At 48.8% G+C, this 24,776-nt stretch overlaps 1 protein-coding gene and 1 pseudogene across 3 annotated transcripts in view; both read left to right on the top strand.

The window, feature by feature from the left end:
* Positions 1–24,059, top strand: part of LRRC20 (leucine rich repeat containing 20) — a 93,383-nt gene extending 69,324 nt beyond the window's left edge. For all 3 annotated transcript variants that reach the window (XM_023205028.2, XM_023205029.2, XM_023205030.2), the window contains one exon: positions 21,568–24,059. In XM_023205028.2, the coding sequence (XP_023060796.1) occupies positions 21,568–21,722 (155 nt within the window). In that variant the 3' untranslated portion in view covers positions 21,723–24,059. The remainder of the gene's footprint in view (positions 1–21,567) is intronic.
* On the top strand, positions 15,887–16,536 carry LOC111537897 (annotated as a pseudogene).
* Positions 24,060–24,776: the final 717 nt, after the last annotated feature.

The following is a 24,776-nucleotide window of genomic DNA, read 5'->3' as shown; positions in this document are numbered from 1 at the left end:
TGGGGGCAGTCAGCTCGTTCACCCCAGTAGCTGACACACATGACTTGAAGGTGGATGCAGGGCAGCCGGGCCTCACCACTTGCTCACCGGCACTTGGTGCTGCTTAGCAATTCAGTCCCAGAACATGTCAGGGTGAAGACAAGCATCACATATTTGAGAGACTTCATTTTGCCCAGTAAGAGATATTATTTCAGTTAAGCTGGAATTTAACTTTCCATAACCCTCAGTTCTCTGTTTGTTTGTTTTTTTCTTTTTTCCTATGCACCCACTGCTCAGAGAATACAAGAGATTAGAGGAAAACAAGTCTTCATTAAGAATTTAAGATGGGCATGGTGGCTCACACCTGTAATTCCAGCACTTTGGCAGGCCAAGGTGGGAGAATTGCCTGAGCCTAGGAGTTTGAGACCAACCTGGACAACATGGCAAAACCCCATCTCTACAAAAAGTACAAAAATTAGTCGGGTGTGGTAGTGTGAACCTGTAGTTCCAGCTACTCAGGAGGCTGAGGTGGTAGGATCAATTGAGCCTGGGAGGTTGAGGTTGCAGTGAGCTGTGATTACACCACTGCCCTCCAGCCTGGGCCACAGAGTGAGACCCTGTCTCAAAAAAACTAAAACAAAAAAGAATTGATTAAATAGAGTAACAACACTACAACACTTTTTTTTTTTCTTTGAGATGGGGTCTCGCTCTGTCACACAGGCTGGAGTGCAGTGGCATGATCTTGGCTCACTGCAACCTCAACTTCCCAGGCTCAGTGATCTTCCCACTTCAGCCTCTCAAGTAGCTGGAACCACAGGCGCACACCACCATGCCCGGCTAATTTTTGTATTTTTGGTAGAGATGGGTTTTTGCCATGTTGCCCTGGCTGGTCTCAAATTCCTAAGCTCAAGTGATCTGCCTGCCTCGGCCTCCCAAAGTGCTGGGATTACAGGCGCGAGCCACTGCGCCCAGCCAACAGCACTTTTAAGAGGAAAAGTATCTGTGTCATATAGGATGCTTTGGCCTGCATTTACTTAATTCTGTCTTTGTCCTGTTTCACCTCTTACTATCCCAGCTGATGTTTCTCAAAGTGTGGTCCCAGGACCAGCAGCAGTAGCATTGCTAGAGAACTGGTTAGAAATGCACATTCCCTGGCCTCGCCCCAGACTTACATCAGAAACTCTAGGGAGGGGGCAGCAGTCTGTTGTAATGCCTGCCCCCCGATGCCCCACTTTCTGATTCACATGCATGCTGAAGCCTGAGAAGCTCTGCTTGGGCTTTCAATTCTCAAAGTGGCATCCATAGGCCAGCAGCACGGGCATCCCGGAAGCCTGTTAGAAATGCAGAACCTTACGTTTCACTTCATACCTCCTGAGTCAGAATCTGCACCTGAGCAAGAATCCCTGGTGATTTGTTTGTATAATAAGTCCTCATTTAGTAAGGACTGCGCCAACACCTGGCCCGCTGCCCATCCTATGGACCCACCAACCTTCAGTAGAATGGGGTCAGCAGGAAGTAGGGAATCTTGGCCAAAACAAATGCTTCTGGACCCAAAGCTCTGCCTCTTGCCGGGCCAGATAGTGGCATAGTGGGAGGCTTCAGACCTCCCAGCTTGCCAGGGACGGTGCCTTGACCTGTCAGTGCCAGCTGCCCTCAGAACTTCCTCTGGGCTCATAAGGCAGATTGAAACATGATCACAAAAGGTCTTGTCATTGTCCCCTGGGACTGCCTACCTGTCTTCAGCCTGGATGACACAGAGAGGGAAACGCCTGACTAGGCCTGGGGGCTCACGCCTGTAATCCCAGCACTTTATGAGGCCAAGGCAGGAGGATCACTTGAGGCCGGGAGTTCAAAACCAGCCTGAGCAACATAATGAGGCCCCCATCTCTACAAAAAAATTTCAAAAACCATTAGCCAGGCATGGTGGTACACACCTGTAGTCCCAGCTACTCAGCAGACTGAAGCAAGAGGAGTACTTGAGCCCAGGAGTTCAAGGCTGCAATGAACTATGATTGCAGTACTGTACTCCAGTCTGGGTGACAGAGGGAGACTTTGTCTCAACAGCAACAACAACAATTAAAAAAGAAAAAAGAAAGGGAAACTCCCATGGTGAAAACAGAAGCAGAGGCCAGGCGCGGTGGCTCACGCCTGTAATCCCAGCACTTTAGGAGGCCGAGGCAGGCGGAGTACGAGGTCAGGAGATTGAGACCATCCTGGCTAACACAGTGAAACCCCGTCTGTACTAAAGAATACAAAAAATTAGCAGGGCGTAGTGGCGAGTGCCTATAGTCCCAGCTACTCGGGAGGCTGAGGCAGGAGAATGGCGTAAACCCAGGAGGCAGAGGTTGCAGTGAACCGAGATTGCGCCACTGCACTCCAACCTGGGCGACAGAGCAAGACTCCATCTCAAAAAAACAAAACAAAACAAAACAAAACAAAACAAAACAAAAGCAGAAGCAGAAGCCAGGGCTCCCTCTTACACCTCCTTCTGCTTCTCTCCTGATGACTTGTGTCTCCCTGCAGGGTAGAGAGCCTCTGAATCAAACTCTGCTCAATCCCGACCACTTTCCACGTTCAACTCTTGCCTGTCCTCACTTCCTTATCCTTGACTTCTCAGAATTTTGTAGTAAGAAAGGCAAAGGTCTGAAGCCCCACACACAACATTAGCATGAGCAGGTCTCCTCCTCTCCGCGAATTCCTCATCTGCAGAGTGGGGAGGACAGTGCCACCCACTGGAATTGGGGCTGGAAGCAGTGTCACTGTGATCACCTCCTGCCTTAGCCCACCACCTGCCACTCAGGACTCTACCTGGAGTCCTGACCACATGCTGCCTGCTCACTCCTTGCCCTTTAACCCATGGGGCCACTTGTTGCATATACTTCTTGCATGCACCCAGGGGCCAGGACAGAGGAGCCAGAGGGCACTGTTCAGAGGTATGATGGAGGCTAGCCAATGGTTGCAAGGCCCAGGGCCAGAGGCAGCTGGCCAGGGAAGGTTTGCCATAGTTGGCCTTCTGGAAGATTCTGAGCATCCAGCCCCCAGCAGAGTTGTGGCGCACCCTCCCTGGTCCCCCAAAGCCCCCCCACCCCTCCTTCTCCCCATGCACACACCTGGAAGCATGCTGCTCTGTCATTTCAGTTCTCAGTCTTGGGTCCCATTGTGGCTCACAGAGTGGGGACAAATAATTTCTGCAGAGAAGGTAACTGACAGGAGGAATCCCCCACTTACCACTATAAAGATGATGGAAAGGAGCTTGTGTGGGGAGGCTGCAGGTCTGTGTCTGAGTCTCAGCTTCAACACCATCTGTGTGAGGTCGATTAACTGGAAACAGACTGAGTTTCAAATCTGAAAAATAGGAAGATAGTCATTACCTATATCCTCACAGCCCTCTCCAGAGGATAAGATGAAATTAATGCACACACCGCATTTTATAAAGCGTAAAATCCTTCATGGACTTCAAGGGGATTGTTGATCCTCCCCCCATGTAAGTGTCTGCATATGTAAAGGGGCCCCTCTACATCCTGGTTGGTAGATAATGATGACTAACCTTCCCATGCCTGATACCTCCTGGTTATAAAGCGCCTTCCTCCACTGTGCTTCCCCTAATCTCCCAGACACCTGATCAGGAAGTACAGGAAACAGAAACCATGTGGGCATTTTAAGTAAAAAGGGATTCATGGGGACTTAGGTTCTTACAAAAGCATGGGAGGCTTTGGCAGTGGCTGCAGGCTGAGCTGCCAGTCGTTACTCTCAGAAGACTGCTGATGAACCCTCCAGGTGAGTTATTCCCTTCCATAGTCAGGAATGGGAGAGCAGGAGGCCACAGTGGAACTGGTGAGCTCACGTCATTCTGCAGGACTGCCAAGTAGGGACTGGGAGGCCAATGCAGGTGGCCTGGACCCTGGGATGCTAAGACAGAAACTCACACCCTATCCCCTCTGGGGCACTGACTGGCCGAACCTAACTGCAGGGGATCAAGGAAATGTGGGTTTATGTTTCCAGCAAGTTGTTCAATTTCTCAGTATCTCCATTTCCTTCTCTGGATAATACTGGATTAAATGAGTCAGTATATACAGTGCACTTCGAACCATGCTGACATGCAGTGAGCTCTCTCTATGGTGGTAGTTGCTCTCTAAGAATGTAAGGGGCAGCTCAGATGAGGTTCTTGTGGAATGTAATCATGGTCTGTTAGAGCTGGGCAAGACCTCAATGAGTTGGGCAAGATCTCAGAGTGACCCTGGTGTAGCATGGAAAGATTAGAGCCAGTAACTGGCCAGTACAGAATGGCAGGCTGGCTGCAACGGACTGACAGTGCTGGGGTGGCAGGGGATCCTTCCTCCTTCCCTCCCTCCCTCTCTTCCTTACCACATCGGTAAAAGGGATTCGAGATGGCCACTTAGTATCTGGAAGAGGGAACAATCATGATGCACAGCCTTCAAGCCTGACAAGGATTGGACGAGGCAGGGACCCTCTGGGTTGGCATATCTGGGAGGACAAAGTCAAACCTGTGGCACTTCTCTCCTGCCCCTGGATCTGGGGCTCCACACCCATCTGGAGGGATGTTGATTTGTCCCCTCCCTGGGTACGGAGTTTGGATTGCTCCCTGAGCACAGCCAGCTTCCCAGAGTCTGAGCCTTGCCCTGACCCCTGTGCACTGTCACAAGTCCCATGAAAGAATGACTTGCCCTCCGAGGTGGTAGCTTCTTGTCTGCATGCCCAGCAGCTTCGTGCCTTCTGCCCTGCACACCCTTGCTTGGTGTCTGCAGAGCTTTGAGTTGTACTCACAGGCATCAAGCAGTAGGTGCAGGCATCGATTGTGTTAGCCAGCACTTAGGAGGTGGTCGTTAGACAAACAGTGCAGGCAGCGCTTGCTGGCTGTGCAGCTGCACTGAGGGAGAGGTTGGGATTAAACAAACAGGTGTCAACAGCAATTAGTGCAAATTAGACGTGGTCTCCAGACACGAGAGTACAGGAAGCTCCTGTTTGCAGCCCCTGCCCCACTTGTGTTCACCCACAGGGAAGTAGCAAGCCACACGCTTGGTCTTTGCCCAAATGGCATTCTCTGTGCCAACCACTGTGTGGTGAAACCTGGGTGAACCAAAACCTCCAGCTGTCCAGGATACTGTTGGTGCTCTGCTGGTAGCACACAGGCCAACAGCAAGAAGTTCTTGACCCTTGTTTAAAACACAAGAAAAGGGCCGGGCACAGTGGTTCACGCCTGTAATCCCAGGACTTTGGAAGGCTGAGGTGGATGGATCACTTGTGGTCAGGAGTTTGAGATTCACCTGGCTGACATGGTGAAACCCTGTCTCTACTAAAAATACAAAAATTAGCCAGGTGTGGTGGCATGCACCTGTAGTCCCTGCTACTCGGGAGGCTGAGGCAGGAAAACTGCTTGAACCCAGGAAGCAGAGGTTGCAGTTAGCCAAGATTGCACCACTGCACTCCAGCCTGGGTGACAGAGTGAGACTGTGTCTCAAAAGAAAAAAATAAGTAAAGTTAAATTAAAAAATAAAACACAACAAAAGACTTCCAGGCTGCATTTACTGCCACTCTCCACTACTGCCTGTCCCTGTCTCTGTCCAGAGTGCTGGAGAGCCGCCTGATGCCCTGGATCTCCAAGCCCAGCCTTGCAAGGATGCCTTATCCAAAGAATAAAAGGCTTGTGGGGATATGGACATGGGCATGTAACCATAATGGGTTTGTTGCCTGATGCACTCAGCAAGTCAGTATGCCAAGACACTGGGTTGCAGCAGAGAAAGAGGTTTAATCATAGAGTCACTGAATGAAGACATGAGAGGATACCTCAAATCTATCACCCCAAGGAATTTGGAATTAGAGTTTTTAACAGTTTGGGAGTGGGCCGAAGCATGGAGATCATTGATGGGTGGAAGAGTGCAGGGCGAGGTCATGGGACAGGGAGAGGAAGCAGCTGTGCTTTCATGCTGATACTGATCCTCTGTGGGGGTTTCCAGACTGGTTGCTGGAATTGGGGATCTGAAAGACATCTTAAGCTATCCCGCAGCAAAAGCTCATGATTCTAATGTCAGTGATCCTGTCTATAGGAACAACAGGGACACGAATCGATTTAGAAACAGTCTTTGGACCCTAATGTCAGAAATCCTATCTACAGGAACAACTGAGATGCACATGGTCAGGATCTTGTGCTGTGTGACTTTGGCAACAAGAAAGTGGGCCAAAGTACAGCCCGATTAATGCTTAATTATAACTGTATTTCAGTCCAGAATGCGGCATGCAATTTTTGTCAACACTCTGGGGACACGTTTGAATTTAGGCATTTGGGAAATGTTCCTTCATTCACCAGTTGCTGTTTTTAACTAAGTGATTTATTTTGTGCTGGAGCCGAGCTACACCGAGCTCGAGACACAAATAGAACAAACACACTCCCTGTTCTCACAGAGCTCCTGGCATTGTCCCGTGTGCTAGTGACCATTTGCTACACACCCAGCTCTTCTCTAAGCACTTTCCAAGGATGCTCTTGTTTAATCCTCATGACAACTTTATGAGGCAGATACTATTATTCTTTTCAGGTGAGGAAACCAAGGCACAGGGACATTAAATAACTTGGCCAAGGTCACTCCATCTTAGCCAGGATTCCAACCCAAGTAGTCTTGCTGCAGACTGTTCAGGACAGTGCTTTGCATAGGGAGAGTTTTTGCACATAGCTAAAGGGGGATAGAAAGCCACAGGAACATTATGGCTGAAGTGCATAACTTTTGTTGGAAGGAAACCCCTTTAGGGTAGAGAGAACAGTGTAAGGTAATGAGGCAGGTTTCCCTAGGCCAGGTAGGCAGTCAGCCCCACTCCTGCTAGCTTTGGTCAACTCTGCAAGTCGGGGGAGGGTGGCACCCAGAATAGAAGTACTGTGCAAAAATGTTCACCAGATTCTCTCATTAATCTTCACTGAGAAGACCAGTGGTGCTCAGACTAGCTGTGCATTCAAATCATTGGGCAGGCTTTTAAAACTCCATGTCCTGACCACACCCCATGCCGATTAAATCAGAGTCTCTGATGGTGGGATTCGGGCTTCATGATTTTTTAAAGCTGTCAATGTAGTTGCCCAGTGGTTTCTTCTTGCCTGCTGCCCAGGAAAGCCAATTCACTGAGAACAGCAGGTTTCGCAGCAAAGAAAGAGTTTAATAATCACAGGGCTAGCCAAGCCAGAGGATGGGAGAGAATTCTCAAATCAGCCTTCTTGAGAATTTAGAGGTTAGAATTTTTCAAGGATAGTTTGTCAGGCAGGAGGCTAGGGAAAGGGGAATGCTGATTGGTTGGGTTGGGGATAAAGTCATAGGAGGTTGAAGCTGTCTTCTTGCCCTGAGTCAGTTCCTGGGTGCAAGACCAGCTGAGCCAGTTTCTTGGTATGGGTTACTGGTTGATATGGTTTGGCTGTGTCCCCACCCAAATCTTATCTTGAATTGTAGCTCCCATGATTCCCATGTGTTGTGCGAGGGACCTGGTGGGAGAGAATCGAATCGTGGGGGTGGTTTCCCCCGTGCGTTCTCGTGGTAGTGAGTAAGTCTCACGAGATCTGATGGTTTTAAAAGGGGTTTCCCCTTTCACTTGGCTCTCATTCTGTCTTGCCTGCTACCATGTGAGACATGCCTTTCACCTTCTGCCATGATTGTGAGTCCATTAAACCGCTTTTTCTTTATAAGTTACCCAGCCTCTGGTATGTCTTTATCAGCAGCCTGAAAACGGACTAATACACTGGTCCAGGTGGTGCCGGCTGGTTTATCAGAATGCAGAGTCTGAAAGATACCTCAAACACCAATCATAGGTTTTACAGTTGTGATATTATCTGTAGCAGCAGTCAGGGAGGTTAGGAATCTTGTGACCCTGGCCACACGACTTCTGAACCATAATTCTAACCTTGTGCCTAACTTGTTAGTTTTGCAAAGGTGGTCCCTGAGCAAGGAGGGAGTTAGTTTTGGTAAGGGACTGTTGTTGGTTTTGTTTTAAGGTTAAACTATAAAGAAATTCCTCCTATAGTTAGCTTGGCTTATGCTCAAGAATGATCAATGACAGCTTGTGAGGTTAGAAGCAAGATGGGAGTCAGCTATGTCAGATTTCTCTCCCTGTCATAACTTTGGCAGAGGCAGCTTTATCCAGAGGATTCCAGTGTGCAGGCTAGATAGAACCACTGAGCTAGACCAGAACTTCTGATGAATGCTTCTGCCCCAGGTGTGCACCACCAACTCCAAGGCAGGGAACACAGGCACATGAAAGGGGACAGCAAAATTGTCATTCTTTTCTGAGGCTCTACCCAGAGCACCTTAACCAAAGCAGAGGAACTAAGAGAGCCCTGAGAGCAGCCTGTGGGAGGGCACAGGCCTTCCAGTGGCCGAAGTGCAGAAGGGAGGAGGAGGGAGGGTGCAGAGGGCAGGGAGGATAAATGTCAGGCATGGGCTCAGCAGTTTCAGCTGCTTATTTGGCTGTCTCCAGAGTGGCCAATAAGAAGACTGAGTCATTTCTGCAAAGAATTGTTATGATCTGGCTTTGATTGCATATTAGATCAGGGTGCAGGGGAGTCTTTGGAGGGAAAGGCTGTGGTGGGTGGCCCCCTCCATGCCCATTAGCCCACCCTTGCTGGCCAGCCTGTGGCACAGAGGAGGAATCAAAGCCAAGGGTTTTTCTCCTTTGCTTTTCTTTCCCTGCAGCTCATACTTAAGGACAGAAAAATGTCTCTAGGTTTATTAGTAGGTTCTTAAAACATCCTATGCTTCCCATCCTGTCAATGGGGGTGCCCACCATACTTCCTGCACCTCACTAGCCCCCTCCTCCCTGGAGAGCACGGATGGTCCCACCCCACAGACCATGAGGTGGTAGGATGGTCTTAAAGATGAAAGGATGAGGTTCAGAGACGTGAAGGGGCTTGCCTGAGGGTGCACAGCTTTAAATGGCAGTGCCAAAATTAGGGCCTGTGTCCCTGGCCCTTTTCACCCTGCCAAATGGCCGTTCATCAGCAGGAGATTCAGAACTCCAGTCTACCTGCAGTCTAGCTTTTTCTGCAGGCTAGAAGTCAGCCTGCAGGATTGTCAAGGCTGTGCAGTGTGCTCCTGGCTCTCTGAGGGCTGGAGCTGTACTATTTCCATTTGCTCTGGCCCCACCCCTGCCAGGATGGCCAGTCCAGGGCCCTGTGGAGGTAGGGAAGGCTCAGCCCCCGTCCCCACCTGACTCTGCCCAGCAGGGTGTGGTGGAGTGGTCTGAGATACGTGTGTGTGTGACCCCGGAGCCTTCTTGTTGCGGCATGACCCCCTGTCCCCGCCAGGTTACCACAGTCTGCTTGCTTATCTCTTGTGGCATTTTGAGAGGGGGTGTGCAGCTCAGCACAGCACAGCAGGGCGTCCTTGATCTTGGTTGTTTTTGTGTCCAAGCACCAGAGCTGCCTTGAGGCTGAGATGTGGGGCCAGGGCTGGCCTAGATTCTCCAGCAATGCTGGAATCAGAGGCCAGCCAGCAATTCTGGTTACCTCTGTGCTAGGCGCTCACCGCCCTTGACACTTCCCCAGGTCCTGACCCCCTCCTTCTCACAGGGTGCCACTGTGAGCGCCACACTAGACCAGGAGAGCGCTCTGGAGCCATCATTTGTAACCATCCTGCTTCTCAGCCAGTTCCACTGATGTAAAACAAGTTTACCCATCAATATTGTTAACAGTTAGTGAGATGGGGGCAAGCTGACCTCAGGGAAGTAATTTTCTGTAAACACTGCCCACTCTGCTTCTACTACTATTGATTACTCTAAACTTCCCACAGACATAGGTGGGAGTCCAGGGTTGCTGTCTACAGTGGGAGGAGGGCCAGGCAGTGCATAGTTTAATTTGGCTTGAGGTTTTCACCCTGCCATAGGCCACTGAGTCCTTGACTTTAGTCCCCACCTAACACATGAAGCCTTGCAACAGAAGCCCATATACTTGGAGGCCATGGGAAAGTTAAAGGAACATTCCTCTGGCTTCATAAAAGGATTCTAGAACCTCACATCCTACATTCTACGGTCATAGGCTGAAAGAGATGGAAGTAACCCCAGAATGCCCTGTAGACTCAAAGCCTCTCATTATCTGGAATAGTGGAATGTTGGGGGCCGAGTGCAGTGGCTCAAGCCTGTAATACCAGCACTTTGGGAGGCCGAGGCAGGCGGATCACTTGAGGTCAGGAGTTCGAGACCAGCCTGGCCAATATGGTGAAACCCCATCTCTACTAAAAATGCAAAAATTAGCTGGGTGTGGTGGCGTGCACCTGTAATCCCAGCTACTAGGGAGGCTGAGGCAGGAGAATCACTTGAACCCAGGAGGCGGAGGTTGCAGTGAGCCGAGATCACGCCACTGCACTCCAGCCTGGGCAACAGAGCAAGACTCTGTCTCAAAAAACAAAAACAAAAACAAAAAAAAAGTGAAACTTTGAAAACAACCTGGATGTCCAACAATAGGAACAGGAGCCAAAGTGGTACATCCATCCCACGGACTATGATGCAGCCATAGAAAGTCACCAGTTTGTAACCTGAAAAGATATTTATGGCATGTCATGAAGAACAGCATGCCATGACATGCTATCCAGGAGGCCATTTGGAAATACATATGTGTATGAGTGTATATACACACACACCCAAACACATTAAACAGTGGGGAAGGCCGTATACCAAGACATTAATAGTGATTCATTCTAGATGATGGGACGTGATGATTTTACTTTTATTCATCAATATCTTTACATTTTATAAATTAGATTACTAGTGTCAAAGGGGAAGACTAGGGTAAGTGTTTCATCATAGCCTTGGTCCACAGAGGCCTGGCCCTGACTGGCAAATGTGCACAGAATGGGTGAGGCCAGGGAATGGGCCCCAACTCTTGAGTGTAGCTGTGGTCACAGAGTTGATTAAGCAGCATTGATGGTGGATCTGCTGTTTGCCCAGCTCAGTGTGGTCTCAGCCTGAAGGGACTCATGATCCAGTTCAAAAGGTTAGACATTCATTCATCCAACAGATATGGAGCACCCCGTGGGCACTGTGCTTTGTGTCACATTTACAGGAGTGAACAGACATATTCACAGGTTGCAGAACATGGTGCACGACATGAGTGTGGTATAAAGAAAGTGTTCAGAGAGTTTTGAGGGGGATGAAGGGGAGTAGCAGAGGAAGCAGCCCTTGAGCTGGGATTTCGGGAGAAGCAGGGTGTGGTGAGTGGTGATGAGAGCATGGCCCATGGTACTGAAGGTAAAGCTGAGGTCCCTTTCCTCTCCAGGTACAACAGATTCCAGAGACCACTGTGCTGTCTAGCCTCGGGACATTTATTTAACTTCTCCAAGCCTCAGTTTCCCCATCCACAAAATGCAGATCATTTCATATTCTCCTCTGCAGCCTCCAGCGATCTCCCTCTCTTGTCAGGATGCTGTGAGCATAAATGATCTTTCAGCTTTATCCAGAAACTCCCAGTTGCCTTCTTGGGCTTGTCACTTGTGAGCTTGACTGCTCTGATGTGTTGGTTCTGCCAGCTTTGGCATGTTTGATGGTCCCATCGCTCCTTCCTCTAAGCTGCTCAAATGACTTTTGCAGTTAAATTAGGGGAAAGAGCTATACCTAATCCCTGCTCTGTGCCTGTGAATGCTATTACTGGCCTTTAGCAGGGTGGTTCAGAAAATGCCACAGACCCCGGGGAGGCCAGCTCTGTGGCAGACGTGGAAACAACAAGCTAAGACCCCGGCAGTGCTGCTCCCATTAGGCCTGGAGTCACGGGGATGTGTTCCAGGGCTGGGCTGTAGCAGGTCTTCCTGCCATGCCCAGCAAGCCTGTGGCAGCAGCATGACAGGGGGACCCCCCTCCCACCCTCAGAAGTACTAGCCACTGTGTGGGCCACTGGCCTTCCCAGCTGAGGGACAGAGGAGACACAGAGTCCAGAGTGGGGAGGGTCCTTAGCAAGCCCCTGTTCAGCCTCCTCTGGAGAAACTGGGGCAGGATGAGTGGTCTTCAGTAGCAGATGGGAAGAAGGGGTGACAGCAGCTCTGAGCCCCCATTTCTCAAGTGGGAATATCTTGACAACTGAGGTTGTGATCTCTCAGCCCAGGCTCCAGCCCTTACTGAATTGCTCAGCGAAACTTGCCTGTCATTGTTATCTTTTGCGGGCCAGGGGCCAGTGCAAGGAGACCAGGTTCTGGCCTTGGCCTTGCCCCTCTGTGTTGCGGGTTGAAGTGTATGGGCTCTGGGATCAGGAACTGTCCTGCCTTCACCACTTACTGGCGTGGGGACCTTGGGCATCAAGAAACTGGGAATCAAGTTTTCTTACCTGAGAAATAGGTCGTTGTGAGGAACTGTCTAGCATAGGGCCTCAAACATCAGTTCCCAGAAGCAGCCCCCTTTGCTGGGCCCATTTAGACAAAGGTGCTACACCTCCTTGCGCCTTGATTTCCTTCTGTGTCCAATGGAGGTTGATGCCCCATGAAATAAAAGCCAAGTGCGAGGGGTCTTTCTTATTCTGGGTGATCGGGGCACAGGGGATGGCATCTGTATCCCTGCCCACGCTGCTGGCTGTGCCGCTGGGGAATGGCTGCCACAGAGCTGCTGAATGTGGAGATGTGCAAGAGTCCAAGGAATTAGCCCTTTTCTTCCCGGCCATCATTAGTAGGGAAAATGGGTGCCCTGCTTGAAAGAAGAGATTCAAGAACTACCATAGGCAGCACCTTTCTTTAGTCCCTACACCCTGCAAGAGGCTGGGACGAGTGAGGCCAGGCTGCTGGCAGCTGTGTGATGTGACATTTGCACCCGCATGAGCTCCAGAGAAAGCGAAGGAGGTGAGCGGGTACTCCTATCACTTGTTTTTGCTTTTCGTCTTCTCCAAGGAGTCACGGCTGCTTATAACCCTGCCTTCTGAAAACAGCCTGTCTCTGCGTCTTTTCCTGCCTGAGCCTCCATTTGCCCTGGAGTCCCGGCCTCTCCCACCCCTCCTTGCTGCCTCGCTCACCTGTCACGTGGTTCCTGCTCCAGGCAGGTGATGACTAGCACCCCCTCCCCACCCCAGCTGTCCTATAGCCAGTCTTCCTATTGGGGACAGAGGTCCCTGTGACCCCAGCATTCAAGGCCATGGACTGGGCCCCTGGTCTCATACACAGAGCCTGCCTTCAGGGAACTGAGAGGCCAGGTCACCCCAGAGTCTAAAGGTGGGCGAGCTCCTCCTGTCAGGGAATCTGGCTGCCTGTTTACAGGGCCTGGGGACTCCTGCATAGCACTTCTCTGTGGCCAAGAATCTTCTCCGTCTCTGTGTCAGCCCCGCCACCCACTGGCTGGGTGACCCCAGGCAAAATTACTTCCTCCCACTGAGCCTGGGTTTTCACAACTCTCAGGACCCTCCTACCTCCCGTGGTCTCTCTGCCATGATCTGTACAGCTTCTTGGCAATGGCCCATGAATATGAGTGTGTCCAGGAACTTTCTAGTTGGTGCTCTCAGTGGAGGCCAAATCTGGGGCTTTGGCCTTCTGTGAGTGGTGGTGAGGGGCTCCAGGAGCCATAGTGCTTTCAGGAGACATCTGAGGCTCAACCCTTGTTCCTTTCTGTGTGAGCCGACATCCGGGTTATCTCAGTGGTGAACTCAGGCTTGAGACTCTGCTGGCCAAACTCTGTGGGCTTATCCCCAGGGATCTGGGCTGCTGCTCAGCAGATGCAGGCCCCAGACCAGTGACAGGGAGCAGGGAACCTGCACTAGCTGGACACCTGTTGCTGGAGCACTGTGCTGTTGTACTGCATGCAGGCGTCTTATCGACTTCTGGGGCCTCCCTGCAAGGTGGGCAGTGTGACCCCATTTTACAGGTGAGAAAGCTCAGGTACAGGGATCCTGCCTGAGGCACCACAGTCACTGGAAAGCTGGGCGTATCCTTCTAACTCCAGAGCTTGTTTATCTTAATAACCACCACGCACTCATTCCCAACATGAAGCGAAGGATCTGGGACCTTTGCCTAAAGAAGGTGGTGGTGTTTTCTAAGCTTCAGGCTTCAGAAGTGTCATGGACAAGAAGGGATAGGTTTGTTCTGTGCTGTGACCCACAGCAGAACAAGGAGGCCTGGAAGATTCCATAAGCAATTTGAGAACATCTCCAGGAAACTCTCTCAGGACAGGTCAGCAGCCTCTTTGAAAGCCTTTGTTGGGATAGGAAACAGGATAGGAAGCTCCTGGGAGCTTCGACAGGAATTCTAGAGAGCAGGTAGTGGAGGTATATACACATATTCTTTGACAGAGCAATCAGTCCTGCTCCTGGGCATACATCCAAAGACTTCCCACATTGGCTCCTAAGGACAGATAGAGGCCTAGGTGTCATCACTGGCAGAGTAGAGAGGTAGAGTGTGGTAGGTAAACAGCATGGTATGCTAAGCAGCAGTCAAAAGCAGATGGATTAGATGTGCACAGTCCTCGTGCATGGAATGTAAAACATGGCTTAGTCAGTCACACTTACTATTCGGCACTAATACTCTTCCCCATTGAAAGGAACCAGGACTTCTTGGGGAAGTGGCTGATTCCAGGGCTGGGAACAGGGAAGACTCAAGACATGTCTTCCTAGAAAGTCAGTGCATCCAAAAAGTGCTGGAGCCATGTCAAAAGATACAGGAGCCAGGCCAAAGGGGCTCCCACTTGTCAAATCTGGACCATTTGAGCATCAGGATAATGAAGTCCAATAATGAATTATAAATCACTAGAAACATAGGAGTCTATATTGATAATAGATAAGTGGAAGAGAAGTAGAATGCTGAGGACTGTTAACATTGGGAAATCATTTTGCAGCCATCATAAAGATCAGGTCAGGTGAGAATCTTTAGTGGATGCTAAGTCTAAGGGTGATGAATGCTAAATGTTGGTGAGAACCAGCATTTAGGATATTTGCACGCTCTTAAGATGTGTCCCCACAGACTTCTTGTTAGTTGCAAGGGAGAAAAAAAAAACACAATAGTAATTTTATAGTGGAGAAAGCAAGTTACACATTGATCAAGTGATCAAAAGTAACAATAAAGATGAACTTGGTGTGCCTCTGACGTGATACCCCAGGAAGAACATGCATCTGTGCAGTCTTCAACTGAGGATGCGAAGTCTTGGTCGAATCATGAAGAAACACCAGACAAACACAAAATGAGGAACTTTTAAAAAGGGAAGGGAGTAGTGCACTACTCCTCCGATGTCAATGTCATAAAAGACAAAGGGGCCCAAAGAGTTAGAAGTAAATGTAATCCTTGATTCCAGACTGGGTCTGGTACTAGAGGGGGAAGTGCTGTACAGGATGTTAGGGCACCTGACCACGCTGAACTGTGGGCCATGGGTTAGATACACATTCTATCAATGTGAACACCTGGAATCCTTAACTGCACTGTGGTTATGTAAGAGAATGTCCCAATTCCTAGGAAATACACCCTGAGGGCCATGATGTATGTATGGTACACTCAAATGATTCAGAAAAACTGTGTGTGTGTGTGTGTGTAGAGAGAGAGAGAGAAAATGCACGCACAAATGATAGAGCAAACAGGATAAAATGATAATAATTGGCGAATCTAGGCTGGGCATGGTGGCTCACGCCTATAATCCCAGCACCTTGGGAGGCAGAGGTGGGCGGATCATGAGGTCAGGAGATTGAGACCATCCTGGCTAATATGGTAAAACCTGTCTCTACTAAAAATATAAAAAATTAGCCGGGCATAGTGGCACGCGCCTGTAGTCCCAGCTACTCTTGAGGCTGAGGCAGGAGAATTGTTTGAACCTGGGAGGTGGAGGTTTCAGTGAGCTGAGATCACACCACTGCACTCCAGCCTGGGCGACAGAGTGAGACTCCATCTCAAAAAAAAAAAAAAATATATATATATATATATAGCGAATCTAGCCATATATATTTTTGCTACTGTTTTTATTTTTAGTTTTGGAACATTTTATACATTTGAAATTATTTCCAAATGAAAAAGGGAGGGGGGAAGAGACTTAAGACAATAATATTCAACTTTTCTGAGTAAAAAAAAGTTTAAAGGGGGAGGAGTGGCAGTGGCCAGGCAGCCCAGTTTCGCGAAGGCTCTCAGCGTGCTGCGGCCCGCAGGCACCCGGCACGCGCCTTCCCCACTGCCAGGATGTTCAAGAGGAAGGTCAGCTCCCCCGAAGGGGCCACCAAGGAAGAGCCCAAGAAGAGACTGGCGCGGTTGTCAGCTAAACCTCCCGCAAAAGTGGAAGCAAAGCCGAAAAAGGCAACAGCGAAGTATAAATCTTCAGACAAAAAAGTGCAAACAAAAGGGAAAAGGGGAGCAAAGGGAAAATAGGCCAAAGAAACTAAAGAAGATTTACCTGCGGAAAACGGGGAAACGAAAACTGAGGAGAGTCCAGCCTCTGATGAAGCAGGAGAGAAAGAAGCCAAGTCTGATTAATACCATGTCTTACCAGTGGTCCCTTTCTCCCTTCTTGTACAATCCAGAGGAATATTTTTATCAACTCTTTTGTAAATGCAAGTTTTTTAGTAGCTCTAGAAACATTTTTAAGAAGGAGGGAATCCCATCTCATCCCATTTTTTAAGTGTAAATGCTTTTTTTTTAAGAGGCGAAATCGGACGGGCGCGGTGGCTCAAGCCTGTAATCCCAGCACTTTGGGAGGCCGAGACGGGCGGATCACGAGGTCAAGAGATCGAGACCATCCTGGCTAACATGGTGAAACCCCGTCTCTACTAAAAATACAAAAAACTAGCCAGGCGTGGTGGCAGGCGCCTGTAGTCCCAGCTACTCAGGAGGCTGAAGCAGGAAAATGGCGTAAACCCGGGAGGCGGAGCTTGCAGGGAGCTGAGATCGGGCCACTGCACTCCAGCCTGGGCGACAGGGCAAGACTCCATCTCAAAAAAAAAAAAAAAAAAGAGGTGAAATCATTTGCTGGTTGTTTATTTTTTGGTACAACCAGAAAATAGTGTGCGATATTGAATTATGGGAGGCTTTGACTGTCTTGGGTGTCAGCTTAACATTCCATAGATGGGGGGTGAGTTTTTATATCCTATAATACAAAGCATATTAAATGGCGATATGGAGTCAGTCCCGCATTTAATGTCTTGAACATTTTATTTTACGTCTATTCTCATGTTTTTTAGTAGAATTGTTTCCTAAAGAAAACCACTCCTTGATTATGGTGCTCCCTGTCAGAATTGTGTGCACTCTGTAACATCTTTGGTTGTGGTAGTCCTGTTTTCCTGATAACTTTGTTACTGTGCTGTGAAAGATTACAGATTTGAATATATGGTGTACATGCTATTCAGTTGTGAACTGGTGGGCCATATGTAACAGCTGACCAACATGTGAAGATACTGGTACTTGATAGCCTCTTAAGGAAAATTTGCTTCCAAATTTTAAGCTGGAAAGTCACTGGAATAACTTTAAAAAAGAATTACAATACATGGCTTTTTAGAATTTCGTTACATATGTTAAGAATTGTGTACAAATTGAAATGTCTGTACTGATCCTCAACCAATAAAATCTCAACTATGAAAACAAAAAAAAAAAGTTTAAGACTTTCTGAAACTGAAAGTCCTAAAGACATTTGAGTAAAAGCCTGGCCCATGCTATGTGGTTCCATTTATGTGAAGTTCAGGAATAGACCAAATTAATGAAGAAGAAGATCAGGGGTATAAACTGGAAAGGGGCACAGAGGAACCCTATTGGGGGTTCTTGAATGTTTTCTATTTTTATCTGGGTGGGGGTCACCTACATCTGCATATATATCTGGAAGAATGGAAAGCAGGAACTTGAAGAGATATTGGCGCACTCCTGTTCTTAGCAGCATTGTTCATCATAGCCAAGTGATGGGAGCGACCCAAGTGACCATTGACAGGTGAACCTCAAGGTTTGTTCATGTTATGACATGTGTCTGAAGTTTCTTCCTTTTTATTCTTTATTTATTTACACGAAGTTTAGCTCTTGTTGCCCAGGCTGGAGCAATCTCGGCTCACTGCAACCTCCACCTCCCAGGTTCAAGTGATTCTCCTGCCTCAGCCTCCCAAGTAGGTGGGATTACAGGCATGTGCCACCACACCCGGCTAATTTTTTTTTCTTTTTCTTTTGAGACGGAGTCTCGCTCTGTCGCCCAGGCTGGAGTGCAGTGGCCAGATCTCAGCTCACTGCAAGCTCCGCCTCCTGGGTTTATGCCATTCTCCTGCCTCAGCCTCCCAAGTAGCTGGGACTACAGGCGCCCGCCACCTCGCCCGGCTAGTTTTTTGTATTTTTTAGTAGAGACGGGGTTTCACTGTGTTAGCCAGGATGGTCTTGATCTCCCAACCTCGTGATCCGCCCATCTCGGCCTCCCAATAATTTTTTGTATTTATAAGAGACGAGATTTCACCGTGTTGGTCAGGCTGGTCTTGAACTCCTGACCTCAGTTGATCCACCCGCCTTGGCCGCCCAAAGTGCTGGGATTACAGGTGTGAGCCACTGCGCCTGGAGTTTCTTCCTTTTTAAGGCTTAATAATCCTGCATTATCAATGCCGCATGCCATAACATGGATGAGCCTTGAGGACATTATGCTCAGTGGCATAAGCCCATCACAAAAAGGCAAATACTATATGATTCCACTTATATGAGGTACCTAGGGTAGTCAAATTCATAGAGACAGAAAGTAGAGTGGTGGTTGCCAGGTGCTGGGAGGAGGGAGGGATAGGGAGTTTTTGTTTAAATGGGTATAGAGTTTCAATTTTGCAAGATCGAGTTCTGGAGATTGGTTGTACGACAGTGTGAATGTATTCATGCTGCTGAACTGTACACCTAAAACTGGTTAGGATGGTAAATTTATTTGTATTTTACCACAGTTAAAAATAAATTTTAAAAAAGATTGTTATCGGTGCTTAGTAAAATATATATATGTATATATGTAATATATATTATATATGTGTAATATATAAAATATATATTATAAATATATATTATATATGTAATATATATTATATATATATATAGAAGTGGCCTGAGATCTATATAGCAGAGTACCATTTGCCTAAAGTAAAATAGTGCATAATATCCACCAGTGTGTTTTAAAATTAACAACAAAACAACCACAGAAACAAAAACCCCCAACTCTGGGCAATATTTCGTGCCCAGGAGAGGACAGGAGCTGGCTCTTGCTGTCACCAGCGGCCTGAGGTTGTGCAGGACTCCGTGGGATGAGGTCTGGCCCCGTCCTGTGCTAGGGTGGGAGGTTCTATGGGATCTGGCTGCTCACAGAGTTGGATCAGGGAAGAGCAGATGCAGCCAGAGCCTCCGCCTGGATAGGGCATGCATCAAGGGCAAGCGTCCTAATCTTGTCTGAGTGGTCTTAAAGGTTAGGTAGGAGGAACTATAACAGGTTGCCAGGTATTAATATAGCTGCTGCCTTATTCTGGTTCTTTTTAAAAAAAAAAACTGAGGCAAAATTCACATAACATAAAATGAACCACTTAACCACATAAAGTATACAATTCACTGGCATTTAGGACATTCACAGTGTTGTGCAATCATCACCTCTATCTAATTCCAAAATAATTCTGTCACCCCAAAGGAGTCCCCATATCCTTTAAGCAGTCACTCCCCAATTTAATTCTGTTTGAGGAAATATTAGTTATTTCCATTTTCAAGATTAGGAAAACAAGGTACGGGAAGTAATACAAATTTTTAGGAGGTAAAGCTGGGACATCAGCTTAGGGCTGTCTGTTAAATTTCACGTCTATGACACTAGGCTGTGCTGCCTCTTCAGTTATAACTGAGAATATTGGACCTGGAATTAATTAATTAGTAGATCACTACTGTCTTTATATTTATTACACTGTGGCATTTTTGATAAGTGTTGGAAAATGTCCTAGTTATCTTATGTAGGTTAGGTGGATGACAGCTTGAAACTTGATTTCCAAATTCTACACGTTAAATTTTGGAAACCAGAGCTGGGACAGGAGATGTGTTTGTTTTAATTCCAGAGAACATTCCATCTCTAAGTGATGATCCAACATAGTGATGATCCGATATAGTCTGGAACTTCCCAGATAGCTCTTATGGAGCAGTGATACAAGTAGGGCACCTTATCAAGAGTCCTGATAAACTCAAACTGTAACTAACCTCCCTTAGACCCAAGATAGTCATGTCTGCTTTTTTAGGGACTGTTTAGGGGTATGATGGAGCAGATGTCATGACACAAAATGGCATTCCCATAGTTAAGAAATATTTCCATAGGCCACTGTATGCAACTTCCTATCTCTTGGCAAAAATACTCTTTATGCACATAATAGTCTTTGTTTTTTAATAGTTTTATTGAGCTATACTTCACATACGATACAATTCACCCATTTAAAATATGCAATTCAGTGGTTTTGGCATATTACATTATTTTTAAATTGTGATAAATATATATAACAAAGTGAGCCATTTTAACCTTTTTTTTTTTTTTTTTTTTTTAAGAAATAGAGACTGGGGTCTCGCTATGTTGCCCATCCTGACTTTGAACTTCTGAGCTCAAGAGATTCTCCTGCCTCAGCGTCCTGACTAGCTGAGACTATAGCCCGACTAATTTTAACCATTTGAAAGCATACTGTAGCTCAGTGGCATTAATTACTTTCACCATGTTGCGCAACCATCACCACTATTTCCAAAATATTTTCATCCAACAGAAACTGTAGCTATTAAGCAATAACTCCCTACTTCCCCTTCTCCTAGTCCCTGGGAACCTCTGTTCTACTTTCTGTTTCTATGAATTCAACTACTCTGCGTACCTCACGTAAGTGGAGGTATTTGTCTTTTTGTGCCTGCCTTCTTTCTTTAGCACAATGTTTTCAAGGTTCATCCATGTTGTAGCCTGTATCAGAATTTCGTTCCTTTAAATGGCTGCATAGTATTCCATTATATGTGTATATTATTTCTTTTTTTTTTTTTTTTTTTTTTTTGAGGCGGAGTCTCGCTCTGTCGCCCAGACTGGAGTGCAGTGGCCGGATCTAGGCTCACTGCAAGCTCCGCCTCCCAGGTTTACGCCATTTTCCTGCCTCAGCCTCCCGAGTAGCTGGGACTACAGGTGCCCGCCACTGTGCCCGGCTAGTTTTTTGTATTTTTTAGTAGAGACGGAGTTTCACCATGTTAGCCAGGATGGTCTCGATCTCCTGACCTCATGATCCGCCCGTCTCGGCCTCCCAAAGTGCTGGGATAACAGGCTTGAGCCCCCGCGCCCGGCCATGTGTATATTATTTCATTTATCCATTCATCTATTGGTGGACATTTGACTATTGTAAATAGTGCTGCTATGAACATTTGTGTCAAAGTATTTGTTTGAATGCCAGTTTTTAATTCTTTCAGTTCCACCTAGGAGTAAAATTGCTGGGTTATATGGCAATCCTATGTTTAACTTTTTGAAGCAGTTGATTCTTATTTTTTAGGATGTTTTCCTCCATGTGGTTGTCATATCCTGGTGGGCCCCATGGTGCCTTGCACAGGGCTGGGCACCAGGAGCTGAGCCCACGTGCAGTGGATAATGGAGAGCTGCCCCTCACCATCATGTGCTCAGAGTCCTCCTGGCCCATTGTCCTTCTTTTCTGTCTGGTTGGCCCCCACCGCTCTAACCTGTCCATTCTGTCCCCAACAGATGTGCCCGTGGAGAAGCTGGCCGCCATGCCAGCCTTGCGCAGCATCAACCTCCGCTTCAACCCACTCAATGCTGAGGTGCGCGTGATCGCCCCGCCGCTCATCAAGTTTGATATGCTCATGTCTCCGGATGGCGCAAGAGCCCCCCTACCTTAGGCCACCCTCCTCATGCCCACCCAGCAAGGGACAGAGGCCACTGGCCTGGAATCCTGGAAGGGAGGGAGGCCCATGGGAGGCCAAGCTTGGGGGCTGGGGGAGGGTGGGCCGAGCAGCACGTGGTGGGTGGGGTACAGCTGGTCTGGATAGATAGCTTACAGCAGTAGTGGGCTCTGGAATGCCCAAGGAATGAGGCAAGGTGGGGCCTGCAGCCTGGACTCAGCACTCACAGCTGCTGTGCAAACTCAGGCAGATCTCCTGCCCTCTCTGAGCCTTGTCACTTGAAAAAAAGGGACCCTTACCTCCTTTGGGCTCCCTGGAGGTTTTTAAGCAGTACATGCCTCCAAGTTACCTCCAGATCAGCAGGCACAGGTGGGCATTGCTGGGTATTTTCTGAGCTCCTGTGGGTTTGAGACCTTGCTTTTAGTGCTGAGAGCCAGTCGCTGCCCTGAGAAGAGAAGACAACCTCCATCTATTTATTGCTTCCTGAGAACTGACCTGGATGCGGCCCTCTGCAGGGCCCGGTCTTCAGTCCTGTGGTCCCTGGACTGGCAGGAGCCTGAACTAGGAGTCTTGGGAGAGCTGTGGTGGGAATATGGGCTGGCACTGCTGCGGGGCAAGGACATTCACGTAGGAGCCTGAGGACTGGCAGGCTGGGAATGGGGAGCAAGTCTCTTCAGCTCTGTCATTCCCCACAGTTAACAAACTGGCGGGGTGGGAAGTCCTGAGTGCTGTGTCCCTCTAGCATCACTCAACAGCAGAGCCTTTTGCACCTGCGGCTCTGGTCTAAAGTGATTAGATGGCCACCCTCATCACCGTCCCGTCAGCAGCAGCCTGGCTGCCTTGTCATGGCCCCCTGGGGGCAGAAGGCGCTGTGGACACCGGATTTGTAGCCAGCCAGCTCCCAGGTCAACGCCCAAAGCCCTGATGACCTAGTTCTTTTGAGGCCCTCAACCTGGCATCTTAGGGTGTGGTCAGGCAACAGGGTGACCAGCTGTCCTGGTTTCCCTGGACATGGAACTCTCGGTGCTAAAACTGGGACAGTGCCTGGCAAGCAGGGATGTTTGGTTCCCTACCAGGAGAGGGCCTGGGGCTCTTGCTTCCTGAGAACACCTGTGGCTTGAAGAACCTCGACTGCTTGGTCCTCAGGTATCTACCTCCCACCTTCTCCTCATCTGTGGAGCAAGCCGACTCAGTGCCCCAGACCCCACCTGATCTGCACCTTCGTTTGAATCTCCGGAGGCACCTGAGACCCCAGGGCTTGAGGCAAAGCCAGGCCACCCAAATCCTGTGTCCTGTGGACGAGTGGCCACTTTACTACTCCTGAGGCTAGATGTTGAGAGCTCAGACCACTGCTCAGAGCAGTAATCCCTGCTCAGAATGCTCCCAGTTACCCCGTCCCTGCCCAGGTCTCCTGTCTCTTGGCAAGGAACTGATAGTTTGGGCCGTTGTTGGGCCATCACTGAGCTGAGTGCTCAGTATCTCAAGAGACTGTTTATTCTGCTCATATCCCAGGGTCTGGCTGGTCAAACTCTTGGCAGAGGGTTTTCAGGATGAGGAGGTCAAGACAGGATCTCCAGAGCTACCAAGTTCATCGGTGGGTGTTGGGGGCAAGTGGGGACTGTGGTCCTGTCCAGGCTGCGCTGGCCCCACCTGCCTGGAGTGGGGTTTCTCCTTGTTGAAGTTGAGGCATGCTTCTCTGATGTGCACAAAGGCAATGTATGACCAGAGCCTTGCAACTCAAAGTGTGGTTTGTGGACCGGCAGCAGCAGTGACACCTGGGGACTTGTTAGGAAAGCAGAGTCTAGGCCTCACCCTAGACCTCCCGGCTCAGACCCTGCATTTTAGCAAGACCACCACCTGATTCCTGTAAGCACTTCAGAGTTTGAGAAGGAAGGACCTAGGCTGGGGATGTCCTCCGAGCAGAGGGTGAAATTCTCTCCCTGCCACTTCCAGGGAGCCGAGCCTGTGCTCAGCCTCCTCCCTAACCCAACCCTGGGAGGCCCTTGGCCTATTAGGTTGTTTCAGAGTCTGCGTGGCACTCCTGAGGAAGGGAGTGACCTGCAGTCACCAGGAGATGAGGGTTAGGTGTGCCTGGCCCTCTAGACCTGGCCTTTCTGGTTAACCCCTGCATGCCAAGCTGCCTGCTGTCCCAGGTCCCTCACCTCAGGTCTTTGAAGGGGCAGTTTCTGAAAGTTGTTTTCTCCTCTGCTTGGAGAGTTTGCCTTTGTCTGTCTCGGAAAGTGTGGGCAGCCACAGAAGCCCCCAAATCAGAGCTCACAGTGAGTGAGCCCCTAAGCTTCAGTCTGCAATAAAGAATGCATTGGTTTCATCTGCCTGGTTGGTGTTTGATTCATTCTCACTGTACGGACCTCCTGTCGCCTAGGCATCTAACCAGCCCACATGCAAGAGGGGTGCCCTCTTGTTGAAAGCACGAGGTAAAGAAAGCTGGAACGGGATGAAACATGGATTATTCACAGGTGGGCACAGGTGCAGCCAAGCAGAATTGGTGCATGCTCCCCAGCTGCGCTGCTGCAGGATGTCTAAACATCAGGGGGAAACTGTGTTTGGGAAAGGATGAAGAGACCTGCTATCTCTAAATTTCTCCCTTACCACTGCCAGAAATTACTCCCTTGGTAATTTGTTCCTCTGAGTCCATGGTTCTCAAAGAGGGGTTTCTGGGCCAGCAGCATCTGCAGCACCAGGAAGCTGGTTAGAAGTGCAAATTGTAGGCCGGGCGCGGTGGCTCAAGCCTGTAATCCCAGCACTTTGGGAGGCTGAGACAGGCGGATCACGAGGTCAGGAGATCGAGACCATCCTGGCTAACATGGTGAAACCCCGTCTCTACTAAAAAAATACAAAAAACTAGCCGGGCGGGGTGGAGGGCGCCTGTAGTCCCAGCTACTCGGGAGGCTGAGGCAGGAGAATGGCGTAAACCCGGGAGGCGGAGCTTGCAGTGAGCTGAGATCCGGCCACTGCACTCCAGACCGGGCCACAGAGCAAGACTCTGTCTCAAAAAAAAAAAAAAAAAAAAGTAGTGCAAATTGTTGGCCG

The sequence above is a fragment of the Piliocolobus tephrosceles genome, chromosome 9 (genome assembly GCF_002776525.5).
Source record: "Piliocolobus tephrosceles isolate RC106 chromosome 9, ASM277652v3, whole genome shotgun sequence".
In the NCBI taxonomy this organism is placed as follows: Eukaryota; Metazoa; Chordata; class Mammalia; order Primates; family Cercopithecidae; genus Piliocolobus; species Piliocolobus tephrosceles.
The sequence above is the reverse complement of the archived record's forward strand: the minus strand, read 5'-3'. Positions and strand labels throughout refer to the sequence as shown.